This window comes from Phascolarctos cinereus, unplaced genomic scaffold, assembly GCF_003287225.1.
Source record: "Phascolarctos cinereus isolate Bilbo 61053 unplaced genomic scaffold, phaCin_HiC Scaffold_1;HRSCAF=81, whole genome shotgun sequence".
NCBI classification, from domain to species: domain Eukaryota; kingdom Metazoa; phylum Chordata; class Mammalia; order Diprotodontia; family Phascolarctidae; genus Phascolarctos; species Phascolarctos cinereus.
In genome coordinates, this window is record NW_027555514.1 from 135462563 (window position 1) to 135485231 (window position 22669).

The window sequence follows — 22669 nt, forward strand, 5'->3', positions numbered from 1 at the left end:
TGAGGCATAGAGAAGTTAAGTAATTTGCCCAGGGTTGATGTTGTTGTTCAGTCATTTCAGTCATGTCTGACTCTTTGGGACCTCATTTGGGGTTTTCCTGGCAAAGATACTGAAGTGATTTTCCATTTCCTTCTTCATCTCATTTTACAGATGAGGAAACTGAGGCAAACAGAGTTAAGTGACTTGCCCAGGGTTACACAGTCAGATTTGAACTCAGGTCTTCCTGACTTCAAATTCTGTTCACTGTGCCACCTAGATGCCCAGGGTTACATAGCTAGTAAATGTGTGACTTGGGATTCAAGTCCCTCATCACTACTATAATCATGCCTCCATGACATCTCCTGATCTGTTACTGGGACTCCTCATCCATTTCTTTCTTCTGGTTGAAATCTAAACCAATGCCACTTCTCTTTCTTGTGCCATTGATCCTCACCCAAATGTTCTCCTCTCCTGGTTTGTGAGTTTCCTCAAGTGAATGAATCATACATATACATATACATATACATATACATATACATATATATATGTATATATATATATATATACACACACACACACACACACACACACATATCAGTGTCCCATTTGCCTCATCTCTTCCTCTTGAATAGAGTCAGTCATTCCATTGCTTCATTTCAGACGTGTCACATTTTGCCAAGTCTCATTGATACCCGACAAGAAATTTATCTCCTTGAATTGAGATCAAGTTCACTTTGTTCATTGAGTATACTTGGCACATTTGTGTATAAATAATAATTTGAGCACTCTAGGATTATAATTACCTGCATTTTCCCTAAATTTTGCTTCTGATAAATTACTGAGCCTTTCTCCTGCTTTTTAGTCATCTTTTTGTGGTTGTGCCTTCTGGTTTCCAGAAGAGGTGTGTGTGGGTGTGTGTGTGGGTGTGTGTGTGTGTGTGCATGCGCGCACGCGTGCATGTGCGTGTATGTGTAAAAGCAGTTTTCTTCTTCCCATTCCATTTTCAGTTTATACTGATTGTTGATGCTTCTATTTTGTGGCATTATAAATTTTGAATGTGTTTGGCCTTTAATTCAGGGTGAGTGGAAATAAATTGGTATATTAATTCTTATCTCTGTTGTGATGATGCACCATACTTAATCTTCAACTGAATACAACTTCAAGCTGACTAATGTGACCACATAAAAATAACATGGTTCACTGGCTGAAGTCATCCTTTGTAAGTTTCATTACTTATCTTTACTTTTGTATGCTAAGGCTTCATTAATTAAACTCATAAATTTGCCTGAAGAATAATCCAATGGTGTATTTCATTGTTTATCAGAAAGTGTCCTTAATATTCCTTCAGTTCAACCAATGAAAAGCCATTAAAGGTGCAGTCTGGAAACTTCCTAGCATCGACATGGTTTTTAATACGTAGTGTGATTGTCTCAAATTCAGTGAAACTGAAAATAGCCTAGTTAACTGAGTTCTTTTCCTCTTGTGGCATGCTCATTGATTGCTTAGTGTAAGGCAGCTCATGCATGTTATGCTGTTGACATTAGTTTTATTGTAGAGAAGAGCAGCTAGGCATTATTTCTGGAAAAATAGATCAAGAATTAAATACAACTTAAAATTCACTTTTTAGTCATGAATTTTCTGATGCTCTTATTCTCCCTTTTCTACATTTAAACTTTTCTTTTTTTCTTGAAATGTTTGTTTTCATGTTAAATTTACAATTCTTAAAACCTCTTTCATTTTGAAGTTCCATACTAAGACAGGATCCTTTCCCTAACCCTGCTTCCTTGGTGAATATAACCCTACTAGTTCATTCTCTGATTCTTCTTACCTGACTTTGAGGAAGTCATTTAACATTCCTGGATCTCAGTTTTCTCTTCTATGAAATGAAGACATTGGACTAAATGGACTTGGAGGGCTCTCAATAGATGATCTTGTGGGATCTTTGAATATTTACCCAGAATACATAGGAGTCGATGGACCCTTTGGAGCACAGTAAATAAATAAATGCTCTTTAATTCATTTATGAATTCAATAAGTCATTCCATTTTTTAAAAATCCTGTTCTAATTGATAGTTAGATTATATTTCTGTCATGAATAAGTCAGTTTCCTTGTATTTCTCTAATGATACAGCTTGCTTAATTAAGGCTAGGGCAGTCAGAGAGATGTAAAGCATTACATCTGATATCTCTAGGGCTGGCACTCAGGAAATTGATACTTTCCATAAACTTAAAAAACCAAAACTTTATCAATATCATTTATTTTTATTTCCCAGACATATCCCAATATATGCTTCCCTTTCTCAGCACAATAACCATATCTTAAATTATCTTCATATGTAATCTTTTAACTTGCCATGGAGGAGGGAAGTGTGTTTCATCATCTATTCTCCTGGACCAAGATTGGTCATTACCATTCGTCAGAATTCAGTTGCCCTTTGGTATTGTTTTCATTTACGTTATTCTGGTTATTGAATATCCTGATCTCTTGGTTCTGTTTACTTTGCATTAGTTCATGTAAATCTTCCCATACTTTTTGTCATAATATTTTGCCACATTCATATGCCGATTTTCCAGCTATTCAGCAGCCAGTGGACAATTGCATGCTTCCAAAGTTTTGCTATCAAAAAAAAATGTTGCTATGGATATTTCATCATGCTCCTTAACATTCTTCCCCTGCTCCCAGCTGCTGGTGCCTCCTTCTCCATTCTGTCATTAGCTTGGAGGTGTTTTGTATATAGGAATTACATACATATATACAGGTATTCAAAAATCTTAGTTTTTGGGACCCCCTGGATGAACATATGGTCTCCCTTGATAAAATGTGAGCTTGTTGAGGGCAAAGATTATGTTCCTTTTCTCTTTGTATCCTCAATGTTTGTTGACATACTAAATAAGGAATGATGGGCAGCTAGATGGTACAGTGGATAGAGCACTGTGCTTGGAATCAGGAAGATTCTTCTTCATGAGTTCAAATCTGGCCTTAGACATTTATTAGCTATTTGACTCTGGGCAAGTCACTTAACCCTGTTTGTCTCAGTTCCTTGTTTGTGAAATGAACTGGAGAAGGAAATGATAAACCATTCCAGTATCTTTGCCAAGAAAACTCCTAAATGGGGTCACAAAGAATTGGACATGACATTGGAATGACTCAACAACAATAACAAATAAGAAATGATAGTCATTGGTTACCTGTTTTGCCCTGAAAATCTGTATTGCACTAGGTCTCCTTCTAATACTTTCAAGACTATTGTCTGTCAGTATGTCATAGGACTTTATATTGATCTAACTCAATTCCCCCCAATCCCAGCCCATACAATTTTTCATTTTAGGTACCAGTATAAATGTAACAAATGTTTTTAAGAGGTTTTAGAGGATATTTTTAGATAGATGCTTCATCTCTGCTTCTTTTCTGGATTCAGCTAGCTACCTGATGAAAACTGTTAGAAAAAGGATGTACTGGAGATTTAGGGGATTGTTCATTCATCCCAGACCTGCAGAAATATCAATATTCAATTGTGTATGTTACATAGTACAAAGCGTTAAGACAGCAAAGGGACCGCCTTTTAATTCTCTGTGCACTGTGCAAGAATTTCTCATTTCATACATCATTTACAACTTATTGTGGTGTGGTCCCACAAATTCAGCTTGTATATTTTATATAACTTAGGGATATTTATTGTTGTTTTGAAAGTTAAGCATATTTGGCAGGATGCTGATTTTATTGCAGTGTCTTAGAGGACTAATGGAAAATTCTGTTCCTTTTTCCCCCCCAAAAGCAAAAGAATAATTAAGTTGGGGGGAGGGGAGAGAAAACTGGTCAGACATCTTGTTGAGAACACATTTCTATCTGAGAACATAAATAGATGAAGAGGGTGTTAAGGGATTCTTCTGTGAACTTGGCAATATCAGCTGCTCTCTACAGAGCATTTCCTGCTTTGTCTAGACAAACTTGGCATGGATTTCATTTGGGGTAGCTGTATATCAGTGACCCACAGTGACCCTCCCTCCAGTCTTCTCTTTACAGGGAATATTGCTTTTTCTCTTTCTGCCTCTGTTCATTCATTTGCTTGAAAATCAGAATACTTGTCATTGAAGAATTAACCTGGTTTTGCAGTTTACACCTGATTTAAGCCACAGATCTCAGTCTCATAGAAATTAATTGCTTTAAAGACAGTGGTAATGTCATTAAGGAGGACAGTGATTTTAAATGAGAAATGGATCAGCAGCATGGATTGAATTCTTCAAGAACAAGGATCATGGGATCCTTTATACATAGGCAGACCAAGCTAAAAATGAGACCTTCTCTCTGTCACATTTAAAGAGCATATTTATTTGATTTTACTAGGTTTTCAGCTTTTTGAATAGGCTAGAAATTCAGGATTGAGGAAATTAGAATGCTCATAGAGAAGTGGCAGTCAGGTGACTAACTTTCTGTTCCCCAGAGCTCCAAGAAACTGTCTTCCCTTACAGGGTGCAATATTTCAGAATAAAAGCCAAGTGGATTATTCTTCCCCTAATTACCAGTGTTTTAAAGAGACAGGCAGGTTGGTACTTAACTTGGAAGCTAGGTTTTAGTCTGCTGTCACTTTAACAGCCCCTATGCCAGCAGGTAAGTGTAAGGAGGGCAAGAATGTGAGATCATCATAGAGATGGGAAATAAACCTGTGATTTAAATTGTTGATTGAACTCCCTGGTGAAAAAACTTACTTTATGAATGCATGTTGAATATTTCAGTATGGTCCTTAACACTCTCCCTTCTCCCCTAGCTGCAAGAACCTCCTTCCAATTCCCTCATTACCTTGGATGTGTTTTATATATAATTAGTATATACCTATATTCAAAGTGTTCCAAAAATCTTGTCTGCAACTTGTAGTCTTAAAGAGCAATGAAAGGTGATATGACTTGACCAGAGTCACTTAGAGTCTGAGGCTAGACATGCAACTGGGCCTTCTGCCTGAGACCCATGCTCTATAGAAATGAATGAATGAATACATACATACACACGTATATACACAGTATGCATGTGTATGTACATATGTATGTTCATACACATACACACACACACATATATATATATATATATATATGTCCCAGATTTATAGCTAGAAAAAAACGTTTCTGAATTTTTTGGCATACGTCTTCCAGCATGTTTTCCACATATTTGGGGTTTCCAAATATATGTGTATGTGTATGTATATGTGTATATATTCCACATATTTGCTGAATGCATGCATCACTTATCTTGTTCCACATAAACTAGATATTAATTACTCTAAATTTCTCATTTTAAAAAACTAAGATGATATGTTATCATTATTCAGCAGCTTACTTCAATTAGGAAGAATATCTTTTACTACGTAACCAAAAACCAGTATTTTGACCCCATTTATTTCGATTCATTCTATGCAGTTGAAGTGATTGATAACTATTTTCTATGAGGTCTTAATTTTTCACATTTTAGTTCAGAATGCTTCCTATAAAATGCAACAAAAGAATAAATTCTTATTTCCAGAATAAGCTCAAGGATTTGAATGATTATAGCAGTTAGCTTTGAAAGTCAAATGTGTATAATATTAGCTCTTCATAATGGAAAGATATGGTATAGGGCCTTTATAACTTTTTTGTTATTTGCTTTGCTCTCATTTGGGCCATCTTTACCCTTGATCTTTTCAGAAACCTCATTTACAGACCAGGAGTGCAATTTAGTACTTTGTTATTTGTTAGATTTATTTTTTAAACTTTACTTTAAAGGTTCCCTGTCATTGATGCTGTTCTTAATAAGGATTCACTGCTACAAAGGTCAAAATGATTACTGTCTGTAGACCAGGATGATTACTGTATCTGGAAATGTCAAAGATGCACTGTTTGCAATGATCACATTATGTAAATTTTCTGTGGGTAGAGGTTCACATAATCTTACTGTTTTTAAGGTTTATTGTTGCATGGTTGCTTCTCTTGGCCAAGTCCTGCTGTTATCCAGTTTCTGTTTTGAACACTGAGAACCCCCTTTTTTAGCAAACAGTAGAACGTGTGTTAACTGTAGTTTATGATGTTATTTATATATATCTGGTATTCTTGAATTTCATGCAATTGAGGTCAGTCTATTTTTTTTCCTCAAATTTTTGTGCAGGGTTTATTAAAAGCCTTAGAGGCAGTTTTAAATATTAATAGTTTAAAATCAAACTAAGTCTTTTGGACACCCTGTATAGTAAATAGTACATTTAACCGTAGTATTATTTTCATAATTGTGCTTGAGTTACATGTAGGGAGAGATTTCTCAGGGCTCTCATCTCTACAACTCATGGGTAACCTTTATTTCCCCATCCCCTTTCTTTCAAGCTAATTATTCAAATAACGTTTTTTTGAAAAATGATTTTCTTATTTTGTATGTAATCTAATAGAAAACAGAAGCATTTTGCTCAGTCATATCTGATTCTTTGTGACCCCATTTGAGGTTTTCTTGTCAAAGGTAATGGAGTGGTTTGCCATTTCTTTCTCTAACTCATTTTACAAATGAGAAAACTGAGGCACACTCAATGTCTCACAACTAGTGTTTGAGGCAAGAGTAGAACATAGGAAGATGAGCCTTCCTGACTATAGGCCCAGCACATTGTACTATCTAGCTCCCCAATCAGAAGCTTAGGTGATCTAAAAATATCAACTCTTACCCTGCCCTCACTCCTCAGAAATGAATATTCCTTCTAAATAACTTTTTTTTATTAATAACTGCATTTACTTAGCATATTAGTGATAAGAATAAGTCGTATCCTTCCTCTTTCCCACCTCTCCCCTTCCCAAAAAATCCCTTAACAACAGCAAAAACCAATCCAAATAGTTCAGAAGCACTGTGATCACCAGGGGAAATCAGTTTGAGATTAAAATTTGTCACGTAATGGATAAGCTGAACATTTAGAGTTTACTTTTCCTTTTAATTTAGAGTTTAATTTACTATGCCAGCATTTCTTGTAAAATTCACCTCAAATTAAATCCTTCAATGGAATGGTATTTAAGGAAACAGTCAGGTAAAATGTTATTTTATTCAGTCATATGAATTTTTAGTGTTGATTTGTAAGAAGCCTCAGACAATGGCTACTCTTTTGATGACACTCATCTATGGAAAAGCCCACCATGAAGATTCTATCTCCTTTGATTTCCTTTTAAATCAGAACACAGCTAATGTTCCTTCCAGTTTAAGAATAGAAACCAAATCCTCTGTTCTTCAGACACAACCTTCCTTGGCTTATTAAATAAAAGAGCCTTGCTTTGGCTTTCCCTCGTTCCTGGAATACATTTCCTTTTTACCTCCTCCCTGCAGAATTCTTTTCTTCATTTAAGATGAAACTCAGGAGGCTTTGCCATGAAGACCTTTTAAGACCCTCTAATTGCTAGTGCCTCCTTTCCCAAAATACCTTGTATTTATTCTTTTATATTTATGCTATATATGTGTTTATATGCGCATTTTTTTCCTGTTGGAATGAAAGCTCCGTCCAAGAAGGGATCGTTTTGTTCTTTGTATTCACATTTGCAGTGCCTTGCACTATGTCTGGTTTTATTTAACTTAATTTGTTATTTTTAAATTTCATTTATTTTACATGTTTATTAAATACTTGTTAATGGATTGAATGATTAATAAATGTAATTATGAGGATCTACTTGAGAAGTGATTTTCACGAAATGCCCAGTAGAAGCTGTTGCTTCAGCCATGTATTTATCCCTAGAGGTGGTGATTTTTCCCTGTCATTGTCCCTTATTTGCCATTCTCATCTTCTGGTAATCACCCACCTCTCAAGAGTAAGAGATAACAAACATACCACCCTTGGTACCAAGGACCAGGGACCTTAGCTCTCACCGTCAGTGTGTCATTGTACAATCTACACTACTCCCTCCAAACCTTCTTTTGGACTAGTGTGCCAACCAGAAATGATTACAGTTCAGGGCCAGATAGATGTCATAGCAAATATAGCACTGAACTTGGAGTGAGGAATGCCCAAATTCAAATCCTGCCTTAAATCGATAGCTGCATGACCTTTGGTAAGTCACTTTTGTCAGCCTCAGTATCCTCATCTTTAAAATGAGAGTCATAAAACAACTTATCTGAAAGGGTTGTTGTAAGGATCAGTTGATCAAATATGTAGACAGTACTTTGCAAATCTTAAATGTGAGTTTTTACTGTTGTTGTTATTACTGTTATAATTGCCTGGCATACAATACGGTAGCAATTCCAAAATCTGCCACTGCCTCATCCCTGGCTGGTGCTTCATTGCTTGCATCAGAAAAAAATTATAATGAAAGTCTTCACTGTTTAGAAGGAACATTTGTAATGGTCATTCTGAAGGCAACTGAAAATTTGAAACCCAGAGAATAAATCATGGGAAAGTAAGTAATAATATTAATGATATTTAAAATGATTCAAGATATTGTAGATGTGAATGTTACCTCTAATAATGCAGAAACTTCTCTGTATCTTAGTAGGTAGTCTCTGTGACTTCTCCATCCTCATTATGGGAGACTTGAGCTGTTCCTCAGATGAAAAACATAAATTTCATTGCTATTTTTTAAATCTTTTATAGAACCAATAGGCCTTGCACTCTTTTGGTATAGTCTTTGAGAACTGAGGGTCACATCCACATCATGATTGGGAAAAAAGAAGGGTATTATTGGAGCAATGCTTTGCACTTTTTCCCAAGATTTTTACTTATATTTAGACTGCCGTTGTGATGCCACCTAAGCACCTCTCTTTATATCTAATCTTTTTGCATCCAAATATTTCTTGCATCTCTCTTCCACCTCTCTCCCGTCTGTGTGTCCATACTTCTTCCTCCCCTTTTTTTCCCTCCTCCTTTCTGTCTCCTCCCCAACACACTGCCATTTCCTCTGATATGTTTTCCTCAACAGAAGAAGATGACGTTAATGAGTCATTCAAGTTTGAAAGTCAAAGAATAAAGTGAACAGAGTCACCAAAATGTCCATATTGAAGAGGAAGCTTCCAGGGCATTGGTTGACCCACTTATGCATTAACCTTATATAATCCTTAGAAAACCATATAATCCTGGCTACTTATAGTTATGTCTGTAAAGTAGCATGTAATCTGTAGAGCTAGTCTGTAGACTAGCCCTAAGTCACTCCTGCCTCTTCCTTTAGGCTTTCTTTTCTCCATGCCCTACTTCTTCATATCTTAGACATCAGGTTAGCATATGCTAATGTAGTTTTACTAGCCTTGGGAGTAGGTAACATCTACGATCCAAGTAGCTCAATTGTTCTCAAGCAGCTGTTACCTGGGAACTGGATTCTCACCAAAATAGATCATCTTCTTCCTGAGGCTTTCCTCATCAATCCATCATTGTCTGATACTACTTAGAATATATCTGCAAGAAGCAAGTAGTTGAGAAAGGACGTGTGGCTTAAGTGTAATTACATCTTAAGTGAATTTGAGTTGGAAGGGTGTAAAGTAAGGTGGGAGCACAATAGGAAGAAGAGATAGAATAATATCACTTCATGTTTCTAGCTATGGTGTGTAAAGTTTACATAGCATTTCCCTTACAACAACCATGTAACGTTATTGTTACATGTGCTGTGCATTTTACAGATGAAGAACCCAATTCTCAGAAATGCAAAAATGGCGTACCATATGATCATGCAGCTACTCTACTGGAGCCCATATTTGTTTTCTATCAGCCCATATAAGCATTGGAGCCCACAGTTGAGCTTATGTCTCTTGATGCCAAATCCAGTGTTCTTTTTACCATACTATGACACCATTTTGTGTTTGATCCTTTTCTTCTTGACTTATGTTTTACTTATCTTAACTACCAGTGAAGATATGATTATCCATTTAATTTATTTTTCTTTTTACATAATTTTTATAATTTGAATTTAAGAAACTAAAAAATATACATTTTGACATGCAAAGTAGAACACATAAAGGTGATTGCATTTGAAACAGAATCTCTTTTCCATACCATTTGCTTTTTAAAAATGTATATAATAAATTCAACACATTCTTTCAAAAATGTCCTGCTTGTTTCTGCTTTCTATTGAACCATCTTATGGTCTCCTCTGTGCACTTTGCAAAAAAGGTCTTAATGGATTTTCTTTTTTCTTCTCCTTCTTCTCCTCCTCCTCCTCATCCTTCTCCTTCTTTTTCTTTGTCATCTTCTTCTTCATCTTCGTTTTTGTTGTCTTCATCATCGTCTTCTTTCTTCTTCCTCCTCCTCCTCCTCCTCCTCCTCTCCTCCTCCTCCTCCTCCTCCTCTTCTTCTTCTTCTTCTTCTTCTTCTTCTTCTTCGTCTTCTTCTTCTTCTTCTTCTTCTTCTTCTTCTTCTTCTTCTTCTTCTTCTTCTTCTTCTTCTTCTTCTTCTTCTTCTTCTTCTTCTTCTCCTTCTTCTTCTATCTTCACTGCCCCACTTCCCTAATAAAAAAGGAGGGAAATGTTTTGCAACAAATAAACATAGTAAGTAAAACAAATCTACACCATGGAGTCATGTGCAAAAATATAAGCCCTTTTCCATACCTTAAGGCTATCAGCTGTCTTTCAAAATGTGAGTAACAAACTTCATTATAGATCCTCTGGAGATAAATTGCTCATTGTTTTGTTCAGAGTTCTTTAGTCTTTCAGAGTTGGTTTTTCTTTACAATGTCATAATCATTGTAGAAAGTTCTCCTAGTTCTTTTCACTTTACTTTGTATCAATTCATAGTTTCTAGGATTCTCAGAAATCTGACACCACTTTTTGTAACACAATATTTCATCACATTTCAGTATCATAAATTATTCAGCCATTCTCCAAATGATGGGTACCCCTTAGTTTCTAGAACTTATTTTTGCTAATGCAGATCAATAACTCCTCTGTAACCATGGTCTTAAAGAATTGTGTAGGACATTGAGTAGTTAAGTGCCTAGCCCGGTGTCACACAGCAAGTGGGTATTGCAGGTAGTACTTGAACTCCCGACATGTCTTTCTGACATCAAGTTATACTCTTCACTCTGAATATAGCATCAAAAATACCTCTGTGTGGTTGTTTGTGTATGTACTCACTTCCAGTAAAGGTCTACTCTGTTGCTTCATTGTGGTAAAGCAATTTCTTTGAATTCTTGAAGGCAAAATTCTTAAAGTTATAATTCTTATACCTACAGACACCTCGGCTAGCTCAAATACCTGATCTTGGTAACAAAGGAGACCATCACTATCCTAAAAATCTTGAGTCAGAGTTGGAAGAAACCTTGGAGGTCACCGAGTCCAAACCTTTCACTATGTATATGAAGAAATCAGACCCAGAGAGGTTGAGTGAATAGTCTGTGGTCACACTGATAGTAAATGGCAAAACCAGAATTCGAGTCCAATTCTGGTGACTCCAGATCCAGAACTTTTCCTGCCATGCTATGCTCCAGTTCTGCCTGATTCTTTCAAACAGGAAAGGAACTTTGGAGCTTAGAAAGCAATAGACCACAGGTCTTAGACTGAGGATCTCCCTAGTTAAATTTAGAGAGGATCTTTGCCAGCAGATTGGCTATGAGATAATTATTTGTTACTGATGGTCACAGAAACTGATGAAGATAGGCTACTGAGGCATGGAGGAGTTCAAGACTCAGTCTCTTGTAGGGTCTTGACTTTTGACTAGAGTCATACTCTTAGACCTGGAGGGGAGCTGCAGAGATGTTCTAGCCTAACCCCCTATTTTACAGATAAGGACATTGAGGTCCATAGACATTAAATGACTAAACTAAATGCCACATAAATAGTAAGAGTTTATATTTGAACCCAGTTCTGTCTGTACATCCAGACCTTTGCTTTATTCAATGTTATCTTGAGATTTATACCTTTGAGTGAGTGTCCACACCAATGAAATAATGCATCCTTCTGAGTACAAAAATGCCTTAGAAATATTCTAAAAGGTCTGGGGAAGGGAGAGGATCACAGAGATGTCTTTGGATGAGGCATCTTGGCTCTGTTTTTCCACTCTGTCTGTGGACTTGTTGTCAGTCATGTGTTTTATATGTGTCACTACTCTAATCCAAATGATTTTAAAATACAGTGACTCTTCCCCCTCCCCCTGAAACCATTTGCTGATTAGTTTTGATGTTGCTGTACCTACTAAAAAGAAAATGATGAATTGCTATAACAACCTTAGGGCACCAAATGAATGACAATGATTTTTGTAGCTCACTCAGGTTGAGATATCACATTTCCCCCCAAAACTGTTATGTTATTAAAACTGGTAAAACCAAGAATTACTTGCTTATCCATTATGCGGTTTATTAAGCAAGGATGGTTAGTTTATAATATGTTTGGTAATTACTTGCCACATTTCTCTATATATTAGCTATCTGCTCTTAAATCTACATTCGTTTTCAATTGAGCCATATTTGGCCGAGGGACTTGTTATTTGCTGTGGTTTAATATATATTGATATTCTTTCTGCTACAGCATATGATGTAATCTAATAGAAAAAGCAGATCCAGATTTGCATTCCAAATCACACAGCAGGGAAATCTGTCTAGACTACTGGAATTAAAGTAGTGATATTGACTCCACTTTAAAGCTCTTCTAAAAAATAGACTAGGTTGGTGTGATCTTGCTTGGCAAGGTCACTGTCAAAATGGCTTTGTGACATACACGTGATGAACAATTTCAATTTTCAGAATCGCCTGTTGAGCCATGTATATTAATCTCAGAAGCCTTTATTATGCCATTCTGATTTGTCAAAAGATATACAAATGAGAAATTGTTTTACATGTTTCAATAGTACCAATCACCAGTGCTCTCCAAGAAATGTAAAACATAATATGCTGCCTTTGACCATTTTGCCTGGGCTGCAATCTTAATGAATAAGTGGTGTAGGTCTGTGATTGGCAGCTAAGAAGGAAGGAGGAAAGTAGTCGTTCTAACCCTCAGGAGCTTTTGTTAATTGAAATCAAGTTCTTAGATCTTTTCAGATGAGCATTTTATGTTCCATTTGGTAAAAACAGATCTCTTTTTTTCCCCAGTCTCATTTCTAATTTGATTTCTTGGAAAAAGCTCTATAGAGTACATTTTCAATCAGTGTTTAGCAACTTTTAAAAAGTAACGTGCTCAGGCTGGGATTCTCTTTGTTGGAAGATGGGATGAAGAAAGGGGCATGGGAAGTGTTATTAATATGACCTTCCCCTCTCCTCCACGGCTTCTGGAGAGAAGCAACCACACCTTGTTCTTCTCTATCCCATATAGTCCAGTTTATATAGTGGGCTCTATGTATGTAGGGATGGGGATAATAGGGATTATGGATAAGGATAGTAGCTGCTAATACAAAGCGTAAGGGGGCCAATAGCAGATAACCTGCCTTCTTGTCTTAGATTGCCAATGGCTACTTTAAATCCAAATAATGTGTCTAATTCAGTGTTCTCTTAGAAGATTTATATATTTTTCAGCTAGGTGATAGCTGTAGGATCTGGAGTCAGGAAGGCTTGAGTTTGAATCCTACCACAGATACTAGCTGTATGACCTTAGGCAAGTCGCTTAACCTCTGACTCAGTATCAGCATCTGTAAAATGGAAATAATAATACCACCTACTTCCCAAGATTGTTGTGAGAATCCAATGAGATCATATGTGTAAAGTAATTTGTAAAGCTTAAAGCACTGTATCAATTCCAGCTGTTATTACTATAGTATATAATTATATGAACATGTTATATATTTCTAATTTCACTTGATAAGTGCAGATATATTCATACATATATATGTATGTATACATATGTGTGTGTGTTTGTGTGTGTATGTACATACGTATACATATGTATCACCTAGACCTGTGATTTCATCAATGTGGGGAGCTCTGGGTGATTGCTATTGCAAAAATTTGCTATTGCAGATCTGTCACCCACTTAGAGTACTTAGAGTACTACAGAGTTGCTTGACCAGGGGCATGAAAGGGATTAGGTGATTTAGCCAGGGCCACACAAGCAGTATGTGATAGAAGCAGGATTTAATCTAGGCCTTTCTGATTCTGAGACTAGCTCTAAGCACTGTACCAGGCTGTGCCTCTCACTCAAATGTATAAAGGAGAAATGAAAAAATAGGCACTCAGTATTTCTTAACTTCTCCAAATATTTATCATGTTTTGCTTTTAAGTTAAATACTTTAAACCTATAATTCCTTTACCTTACAGTAGAGTGGTTTTTGTTTGTTTGTTTTTGTCACTTTCTACATTACCAAGGCTTGAAATGGGAAGAGGTTGGCTTTCTTTTATGATGAAGAAAAGTTCAGTCTTTATTCTTCAGTTATGTCATTTAAATTGGGTGTGATGAAATTAGCTTGGCCACATCATTCTGTTTCTGTCAGGGACAGTGTTTCTTGTGTGGTGTGACAGTACTTCCATTTTAGAAGGATATGATCTGGGACTTCAAGTTTCATTTCAGAAACCTTGCAATCATTATTTTTCATTTCCTTTCTCTTTGTTTTTCCCTTTCCCTTTCTCCTCTCCTTACCCTCACTCCCCTCCCTGTTCCTCGATGCTCAAACAAGTGTAGAAACTGTACTACAGAAGAGCATGTATTAGTTGCTTTTTCCATGAGAAGAGACCTGGAAGGACACAAGATGAAATAAGATATGGAGACCAAGATGCTAAACATGCCCTTAAAATTTAGGTCATGTGCAGGGCAAGCCCTAAAAACATTCTAAATACGCCTTAAATATGTGTCCATCTATTACCGCCTTGGAGGTATGTATGTAGCTCCTACTTTAAACAAATTTATTCAGCACCTACTATGTGTAGAACACTATTGAGGAAGATACAAAGTTTTTATAATCTTTCCCTGCCCTCATGGTGCTTAGATTCTAGTAGGGAAATATAGCATATATGCACAAATAACTTTGCAAAAGAATAATGATGAATACCTGAAGAATGCAAAGAAAATGTTAAATAAGAGAAAAGTAATTACCTCTAGCTCATCTTGAATAGCTTATCATGCCCGAGCTCCTAGAGACAGTCTTCTAAAAGAAGTAACGACTTGAGAGACTTGAAAGCATCTTGTTAATTCCCTGAATTTCTGTTCCCTGTGAATTCCTTGGACCAAAATTGTAGTGACATAGTTCAGACTTTGTGATGATCGCAGGGTGTTTGAATGCTGACGAGAAGCTCACTGCCAGGGCCGCCACTTTAGAGCCTCCATTATAAGTACTAACTTATTGAAATTTATTGAGGACTTGAAGTCAGAGGTAGCTGGTATATCAACTCTTCTTGGGCTTTTTTATGAATTTTAGTTTTTTTGGACATATATGCAGTATGTATTAATTCTTGTAGGAAAAAATATTTTAAAGTTACCTTTTCTTTGAAGAATATGATCTGCCTTCTTAGAAATATCCTAGCCTTTTACTTAGTATATTGGTAATTATGTCAAACATTAATCATGCATTAAAGAAAAATATATGCAAGTTTCAAAGACTGATTAGATAATTATTTCTAAATTAAGTAGGTAAAGATAATTTCAGGATGCCACCTATCCAATTCATCCTGCTGCTCACTGCTGCCAGATTAATTTTTTCTAAGGCCCAGCCTTGAAAATATCACCTGCTCCTGCTTGGAAACATTTCATGGATCTCCATTACCTTTATAATAAAGTCCAATCTCCTTAGCCTGGCATATAGCTCATCACAACTTGATTCCTACCTATTCTCCCAACCTTATCTCCCATTATACACTATATGAACACAGCTATGCATTAATTGGTCTTTTCCTTCTTCCTTCCCCTTCCCCACTGCCCCTTTATTCATCCCTTCTTCCATTCCCCTTGCCCAGAAAGTCCATCTCCTTTTTGGTTTTCTGAATCCTACCCTTCATTAAAGAACTAGTGAGAATACAGAGGACATCTGTCTTCTCAGTATGATTGCATACTCTCCTCTATGGTCACAGAGTAAGAGCTCTGTCTCTGAATAAAGCTCATTAATTCTTCTTCATGTGTCCTTGATTGTAATTCCCTTCTACCACTTCCAAGACATTTGTCTCATAATTTCATTTTCTTGTGTATCTTCAATCTATCCTGCTCCACTGTGAAGGGGCCTGAATGAGACTATTTCTCATGTACCCATAAACATGTGCAGTTCATCCAAATGCTAGGGAAGAAAAACCCTCCCTGGCCCCTGTAGATCACCCAGTTACTGGTTAATCCTCGACTGCCTCCCCTTTTTTGCTAGATGTTTGGAAGGTGTTAAATACAACCAGTTCCATAGATGCTAAGCACTTCTCATAATCTGTTCTTTTCTTGACTCCTTGTGACCTGGCTTCTACACCCATACTCCTACTCAAACTGCTATCTCAAAGATTGGTTATCAGTCATCACTAAAGGCAGTAGCTTTTTTTTTTTTTCCGGTCTTTGTCCTCCTTGATTTCTCTGTAGCTTTTGGCACTGTTGATTATGCCTTTTTTTTCTTGACACCCTTTCCTGTTTAGCTTCAGAGATGCCACATTCTTTTGATTCTTCTCCTACCTTTCTAAATGTTCCTTCCTTACTCCTCCTGCCCTTTTTGGCCACTTCCCAACACCTTAACCTTGGTAGCTTTCCAAAGTTTTGTCCTTGACCCACTTCTGTTTTCTCAATACTTTCACTCTTGATAAAGTTGATTGTTTCTTTGTGTGGCATTCAAAGCCCTTCATGGCCAGACTTGTTTTGTATTCATCTACTCCATTTATTCTGTGCTTTAAGGAGACTTTTTTCATGCATTTTCTCATATTGTTCTTTGTGTTCAAAAAGTTTTCCCTTTCTCTCTTCACCTATTAATTTCTACCCATCCTTTATAGCAGAGGTCAGATTTCTTTGCAATACTGCCCACACCACTCCTAAGTGAAGCCAAACCAGATAAAAATGTAATTGGGAACTATTTAACAAAATATATAAATACAATAGAACATAGACAATGTTTATATGTAGTTTTGTAAGTCAACTGGCAGCCTGCAGGAATCTTTATGGTTTTGTGACTCCTAATGCAGCGGAAGGTGGGTGGAAGCTCTATTTGAGGACCTATTTGAGTTTGACACCACTGCTTTAAAACCATACTGAAATGTGACCTGATTCATGAAGCCCTCGGTCTGTGCAGAAAGAAAAAAGCACTCTTTCTGGAGTTCAAGGATCTGGGTTCAAATCCTGCCTCTGATATTTACTATCTGTGTGACCTTGGGCAATTTACTTTAGCCTCCTTGGGCTTTAGTTTCTCATCTGAAGTTGAATTGGTTGAAAATGATGGCTTCTCATATTGTTTAGCTCTATAACTATGATCCTTGTACTTCAAAAAATATGTTCTTTTGCATTTATTTCTATAGTATGCATATCAGCTATTATGATTTTCTATGCATCATATTCTCCCAGTAGACTCTAAGCCCTTTGAGGACAGGGCTATGCCTTATCTAAACTTTATAACTACCTTAGTACCTATAGGGTGACCTACAAACAATAGACACTTTGTAATTTTTTGCTCAGTGGAATGGAATTGGATTAAATTATCCCTGGTTGGGTCCTACTTATATCACAGCTTCCCTGGCCTTCCTTAACTGTCAGGGACCATGAAATGGTTTTAGTGTTTATTTGTAACACTGATTTGGGATGTTTATATTCTCTTGTTTGCATTTGTTCTGTACGTCCAACTAGACTGTAATCCCCTTGGGGAGTCATGGTCTGCTTCTTGTCTCTAATAGCTAGCCATAGTCCCTCACATAGAGGAAGTAACAAATTAACAGATGTTGGTGACCATTACTAGAGGTAGGTGTTAGCATTAATGATGCAGCCTACCTCAGAGATCATCTGTCTTGGTAAGCTTCTTAATGTTGATGTAGCCGTGTTCATTTGGCCCCAAACCTTGACTGAAAATGTTTTACGAGGCCACCTTATGGTAGCAGGGCTGTTGACTGTTTAAGGTTTCCTTGAACTTGGTGATTCAATGCTTGGTTTCATGTCTCCTTCAGGAAGAGTGACTATTCTCTCTCCCCCAGTCTCCCAAGCAAGATCCACCTCCTCCATAAAGCTTTGCCTAATTGCCTTTACCCCCAGTAGAGATTGAGCTCTCTCTTTCCCCTGATCTTGCAGATTATATTATTTCTCTCTTAAGCACCAGTAATATTATTTTGCATAATAGTTAGGCCTGTGTTTGAGAGGCAGCATACCAAAATGGATACAATTCTCATCTGACAGACGGATGAAGACCTGGATTCAAATCCTGCATCTGACACATTCCACTCTGGCTAAATCAGTCTCTAAAATTATAAACTGCAAAGAAGGTGGCCCTCTGTGTTAGCAAATGGAGTTTCTTCATCTGTGAGTTCCCTTTATCAGTGAGTGAATAGGTGTGATACCTATCTGGCCCTGGTACATACTTTACATCTCCTCCTGGTCTGTAAGCTTATTGAAGGCAGGGACTGTGTTTTGTTGGTGCTTATATGTCCCTCAGCCTAGCACAGTATTCAACATATAGGAGTGACTCAATGAACATTTATCCTCTAGATAGAATAGCTAACATTTATATAGCACTTACTGTGTGACAGTCACTGGCAATACATTGCTGTCTCATTTGATCCTCATCATCACCCTGGGAGGTAGGTGCTATTATTAACTCCATTTTATAGATAGGGAAACTGAGGCAAGCAAGGGTTAAGTGACATCCAGGATCACATGGATCATAGGTATCTGAGGCTGGATTTGAACTCAAGTCTTCCTGACTCCAGAACTGTCACTCTATCTACTGTGCCGTTAGACTGAATTCTTCCCAGGTTTTATAACTGGAAGGTACTTGGGGGATTCAAGTATTTCATTTTATAGACATAAAACAAAGATCCTAAAGAGGATAAGTGACTTTCCCAAAATCATACAGGTATAAGTAGCAGGTCATGTACCCTACCTCTAATTCCCCACTTCTTCCTTTTTCCTTTTGTCTCCCTGTTGAGTGAAATGTTTTTTTATTCAGCTCGTGTGTGTACGTGTGTGTGTGTGTGTGTGTGTGTGTGTGTGTGTGTGTGTGTATTCCTCAAATCCAGTGCTCTTCATATCACACCATTGACATTTTTCTCATTTGCCTGAAGGCGGTAAGGTGGGCAGAGTGAGTTTTATATCCTTATTTGTTTCTGTAACCATTGTTTGGTAACTGAAAAGAGGAAAGAGCACCCATTCTCCCTCACAGTCCAGATTTCACTGTTTGTCCAAGTTTTTTTTCTCCAAAAAACATATTCCCACTCAGGCCTTATGCCTTTGGTTTTGTGTTTTACTTTCTTAAGCATGGGAGTGGCAGGCAAGCCACAGCACCCTAGACTTCCCAGGCTGATGTAAAATAGTCACTGGTTCTCATGCAGTGCCTCAGGCTGCAAAAGTAGTTGTGGGAGTTGGGATGTGGGTGAGTGTGGGGTGAAAGAGAACCGAATGAAATCTTATTTTATTGGCAATCAAAAGGCAGCAGGGCAGAGTGGGACAGAAAGCTTGGCTCAGAACCCAGAAGACCCGAGTTCAAGCCCTCCCTCTGATGCCTTCTGTCTGTGTAACCCAGGGAAGGGTTTCCTTCTCAATGTTGTGGGACTATAAGTGTCAGAGAAGATGCCACCTTGGCTTGGTAGAAGCATTTTCCTCATGCCAGTGAAATCACATTTCCGGAATAGTCCCTGTCCCTGTTTCTAGCAACATCTATTGATACTAACGACAGCCATCCAGAGACAGAATTCAACAGAATACAGAAACAAATGGCATTTCTTCTTCCAATGTTCCATGCCTAATGCATACTTGTCACCTCATACCCTCTCTTGATAAATAAACTATTTAGATGTTTAGGCATTCTATGCAAGATAGTCTTAGGCAGAACTGGAAAGCTGGCAAAAATCTGTCTTTTCCCTTTCTACAGTTTTCATTCTCAGGTGTCTAGTATGTCCTTCTGGCTAGATCCATCATCATTCCTCTGCCTCCATTAAAGTGAGCTCACGTGGCCCTGCCAAGTAGCTACTAGGTTTAGACTTTTCTGATCTTTTTTATCTCCCACCCCTGTTTCTGTATTTTTAAAAAATGTCCATTACTCCAGGGACCTAGTCTCTGTAATAGTACTTCATAGGTGCTTAGTGTTGGCAGTTAGGTGGCATAGTGGATAGAGCACCATGCCTAGAGTTAGGAAGATTCATCTTCTTTACTTCAGATCTCAGCTCACACACTAGCTATGTGACCCTGGGCAAGTCACTAACTCAGACTTATCTGTAAAATGAGCTGGAGAAAGAAATGGCAAACAACGTCAGTATCTTTGCCAAGAAAACCCCAAACGGAGTCATGAAGAGTCAGACAAGACTGAAATAACTGAGTAAGTGCTGAATGAATATTGTGGTTTACAATGCAAATTGACTAAGGCAACCCAATTCTCCGGACTTCAAGTCCTGTGATTCTTCCCCTACCAGATTGCTTCCTCTGTTAAACTGATCTGAGTTCATTCATGGGACATGCTTGGGGGTGATAAACCTCTGTAACTGCCCAAATGTTTTTAAACCATCCAATCTAGCATTCTTGCATTACCCAATCCAGGAAGCTTAATTACATTTTAACAAGGTTTTTGTGTAAGCACAATTATCTTAAGCTAAAGGTGTGATGATAAAAGGTAAAATTCCAGGTGCTCTTACCAGGCTGCTGAGGGAAATACTTTACTCAGCTGAATCTTTCATTGCTTCTTAACTCATATTCTGTACTGTGCTTAGGCATAAGCCCAAACCTGGCTCTGGAAGTGTGGTACACATTAATGAGGAAAACCAAGGAGCAATAATGTAGTGGGCTCAACTTTGTTTTGACATAATAGGAGGAGGAAAACAATTATTACTTGTAACTCATATGTCAGAGTTAGCTCTGGGCCAAGAATGGTAATTAGTTACCTCTAGAAAGCCCATACTCATTGTACAGTGATTGTTGCAGTGTGCTTTGGAGACCATTGGTATAAAGTTCCAGGGACTTTCCAGGTGGTCTATTGCCTAATGTCTTATAGATAATAATATTACAATAATGTGAAGTAGCCCTTTTTCTTCCCTAACTGAATTTCTTCCCTTTTTTTTTTAACCATTTATCATCTACCCCTGAAAGGCAACTATGCAAAAGTAATTTTTATTCCCATTAATTATGGCAAGATTTTTTCCCACACTGACGAATGGGGTAGGTGATCCTTCAGTTCTTTTGTTTCATTGTGAACTGATTCATTTCTTATGCATTGATATTTTCTGTGACTTTCATTTTTCTTAGAATTGCCTTTTTTTACTGAATGCTAAATTCTGAATTTGTAAGAGCATAACCCAACCACCCATTTTAATTTTATTAAGCATTTCTGTCACTGATCAACAAACAGAAGTATTTAAATAAAAATTAGACTTGGGGTGGGGAGCCCATTGACTAGGTAATGGCTGAATAAGTTATGGTATATGAATGTGATGGGGAAACTATTGTGCTTTGAAAAATAATGAGGAGGTGAAGGTTTTAGAGAAATATGGGAAGACTTTGTGAACTGATAAAATACAGAATGAAATATACAGGATCAGGAGAGCAGTTTACACAATCACAGTATTGTAATAAGCGACTTTCAAAGACTTAGGGATTCTCATCTATACAATGACCAACCACAATACTAGAGAACTCATGAGAAAACATGTTCTTCATGCCATGACAGAAAGTTATGAACTCAGAGTACAGATTTAGATAATTTTTTTAGATGTGATCAATGTAAGAATTTGTTTTGCTCATCTATATATCTTTGTAATAATGTTTTTTTTTTCTTTCTCAGTGGAAGGGAGAGACGGGAGAGAGAAAAAGCAGATTTTCAATGATAAAAATGATTAAAAATAAAATTTAATTTAAAGAAAAACGAATAGGCTCCATGTGACTCTCTAGTAAGGACACGCAAATGATACCTTGTTTCATCCTCATTATTTAATTTCTGGCTATACTTTTGGAAAGAAAAACAATGAAAAGATGGATTTCAAATGCTTTTCACTTCTCAGGAAGTCATTTTTTTGTACCTTATATTTGCCACTTTCTGAGTTGTTGTCTTGCAAAGTTTATCCCAAGAGAAGCAAACTGTTTTTGTTTCAGGTGTTGTGTTGTTGTTGTTGAGTCATGACCCCATGGACTATACTGTCCATGGGATTTTCTTGACAAAGACCTGGAGTGATTTGCCCTTTTTTCTCCAGTGGATTAGGACAAGCAATGGTTAAGTGACTTGCCCAGGGGTCACATAGCTATTAAGTGTCTGAGGCCAGATTTGAACTCAGGTATTCCTGACTCCAGCCCCAGTATTCTATCCACCAAGCCACTTAGCTGCCCCCATTTTAGGTGCTATTTTTATAAAGGCAAATTTTTATAAGGCAAATTTTTCTATAAAATGCATGCTGTTTGGAATGGTATTCACTAAAATTGTAAAAGTTGAGAATGAAAAAGTTTGAGAATCAAAGTTATAGAAGAATGAAAAAAATAAAAATAAAGAAAGTAAGCTAACTTCTTAAAATTGAAAACTTTTTTTTCTTGCTTGCAGTGAGAGGTTTTTTTTGAGACTAAATAGGAATGGTCTGCCAAAGTCCCCAGAGAAGCCTGAAAGACATTGTTCTCTCTTTGTGGTGAGTGTACCTTATTTTCATATGCAAGAAAACTTTCTTCCATTGTACTTATCCAAATTGCTATTATAAGTAGACCCCATTGTTCCTGCCTAAGATTGCTAGTTAGCTTATAAATCTC

General features: G+C 37.1%; 1 protein-coding gene across 4 annotated transcripts in view; it reads left to right on the forward strand.

The window, feature by feature from the left end:
- Window positions 1-22669, forward strand: part of DOCK4 (dedicator of cytokinesis 4) — a 554933-nt gene that overhangs the window by 278523 nt on the left and 253741 nt on the right. For all 4 annotated transcript variants that reach the window (XM_020984638.2, XM_020984640.2, XM_020984641.2 and 1 more), the window contains exon 9: window positions 22470-22551. In XM_020984638.2, the coding sequence (XP_020840297.1) occupies window positions 22470-22551 (82 nt within the window). The remainder of the gene's footprint in view (window positions 1-22469; window positions 22552-22669) is intronic.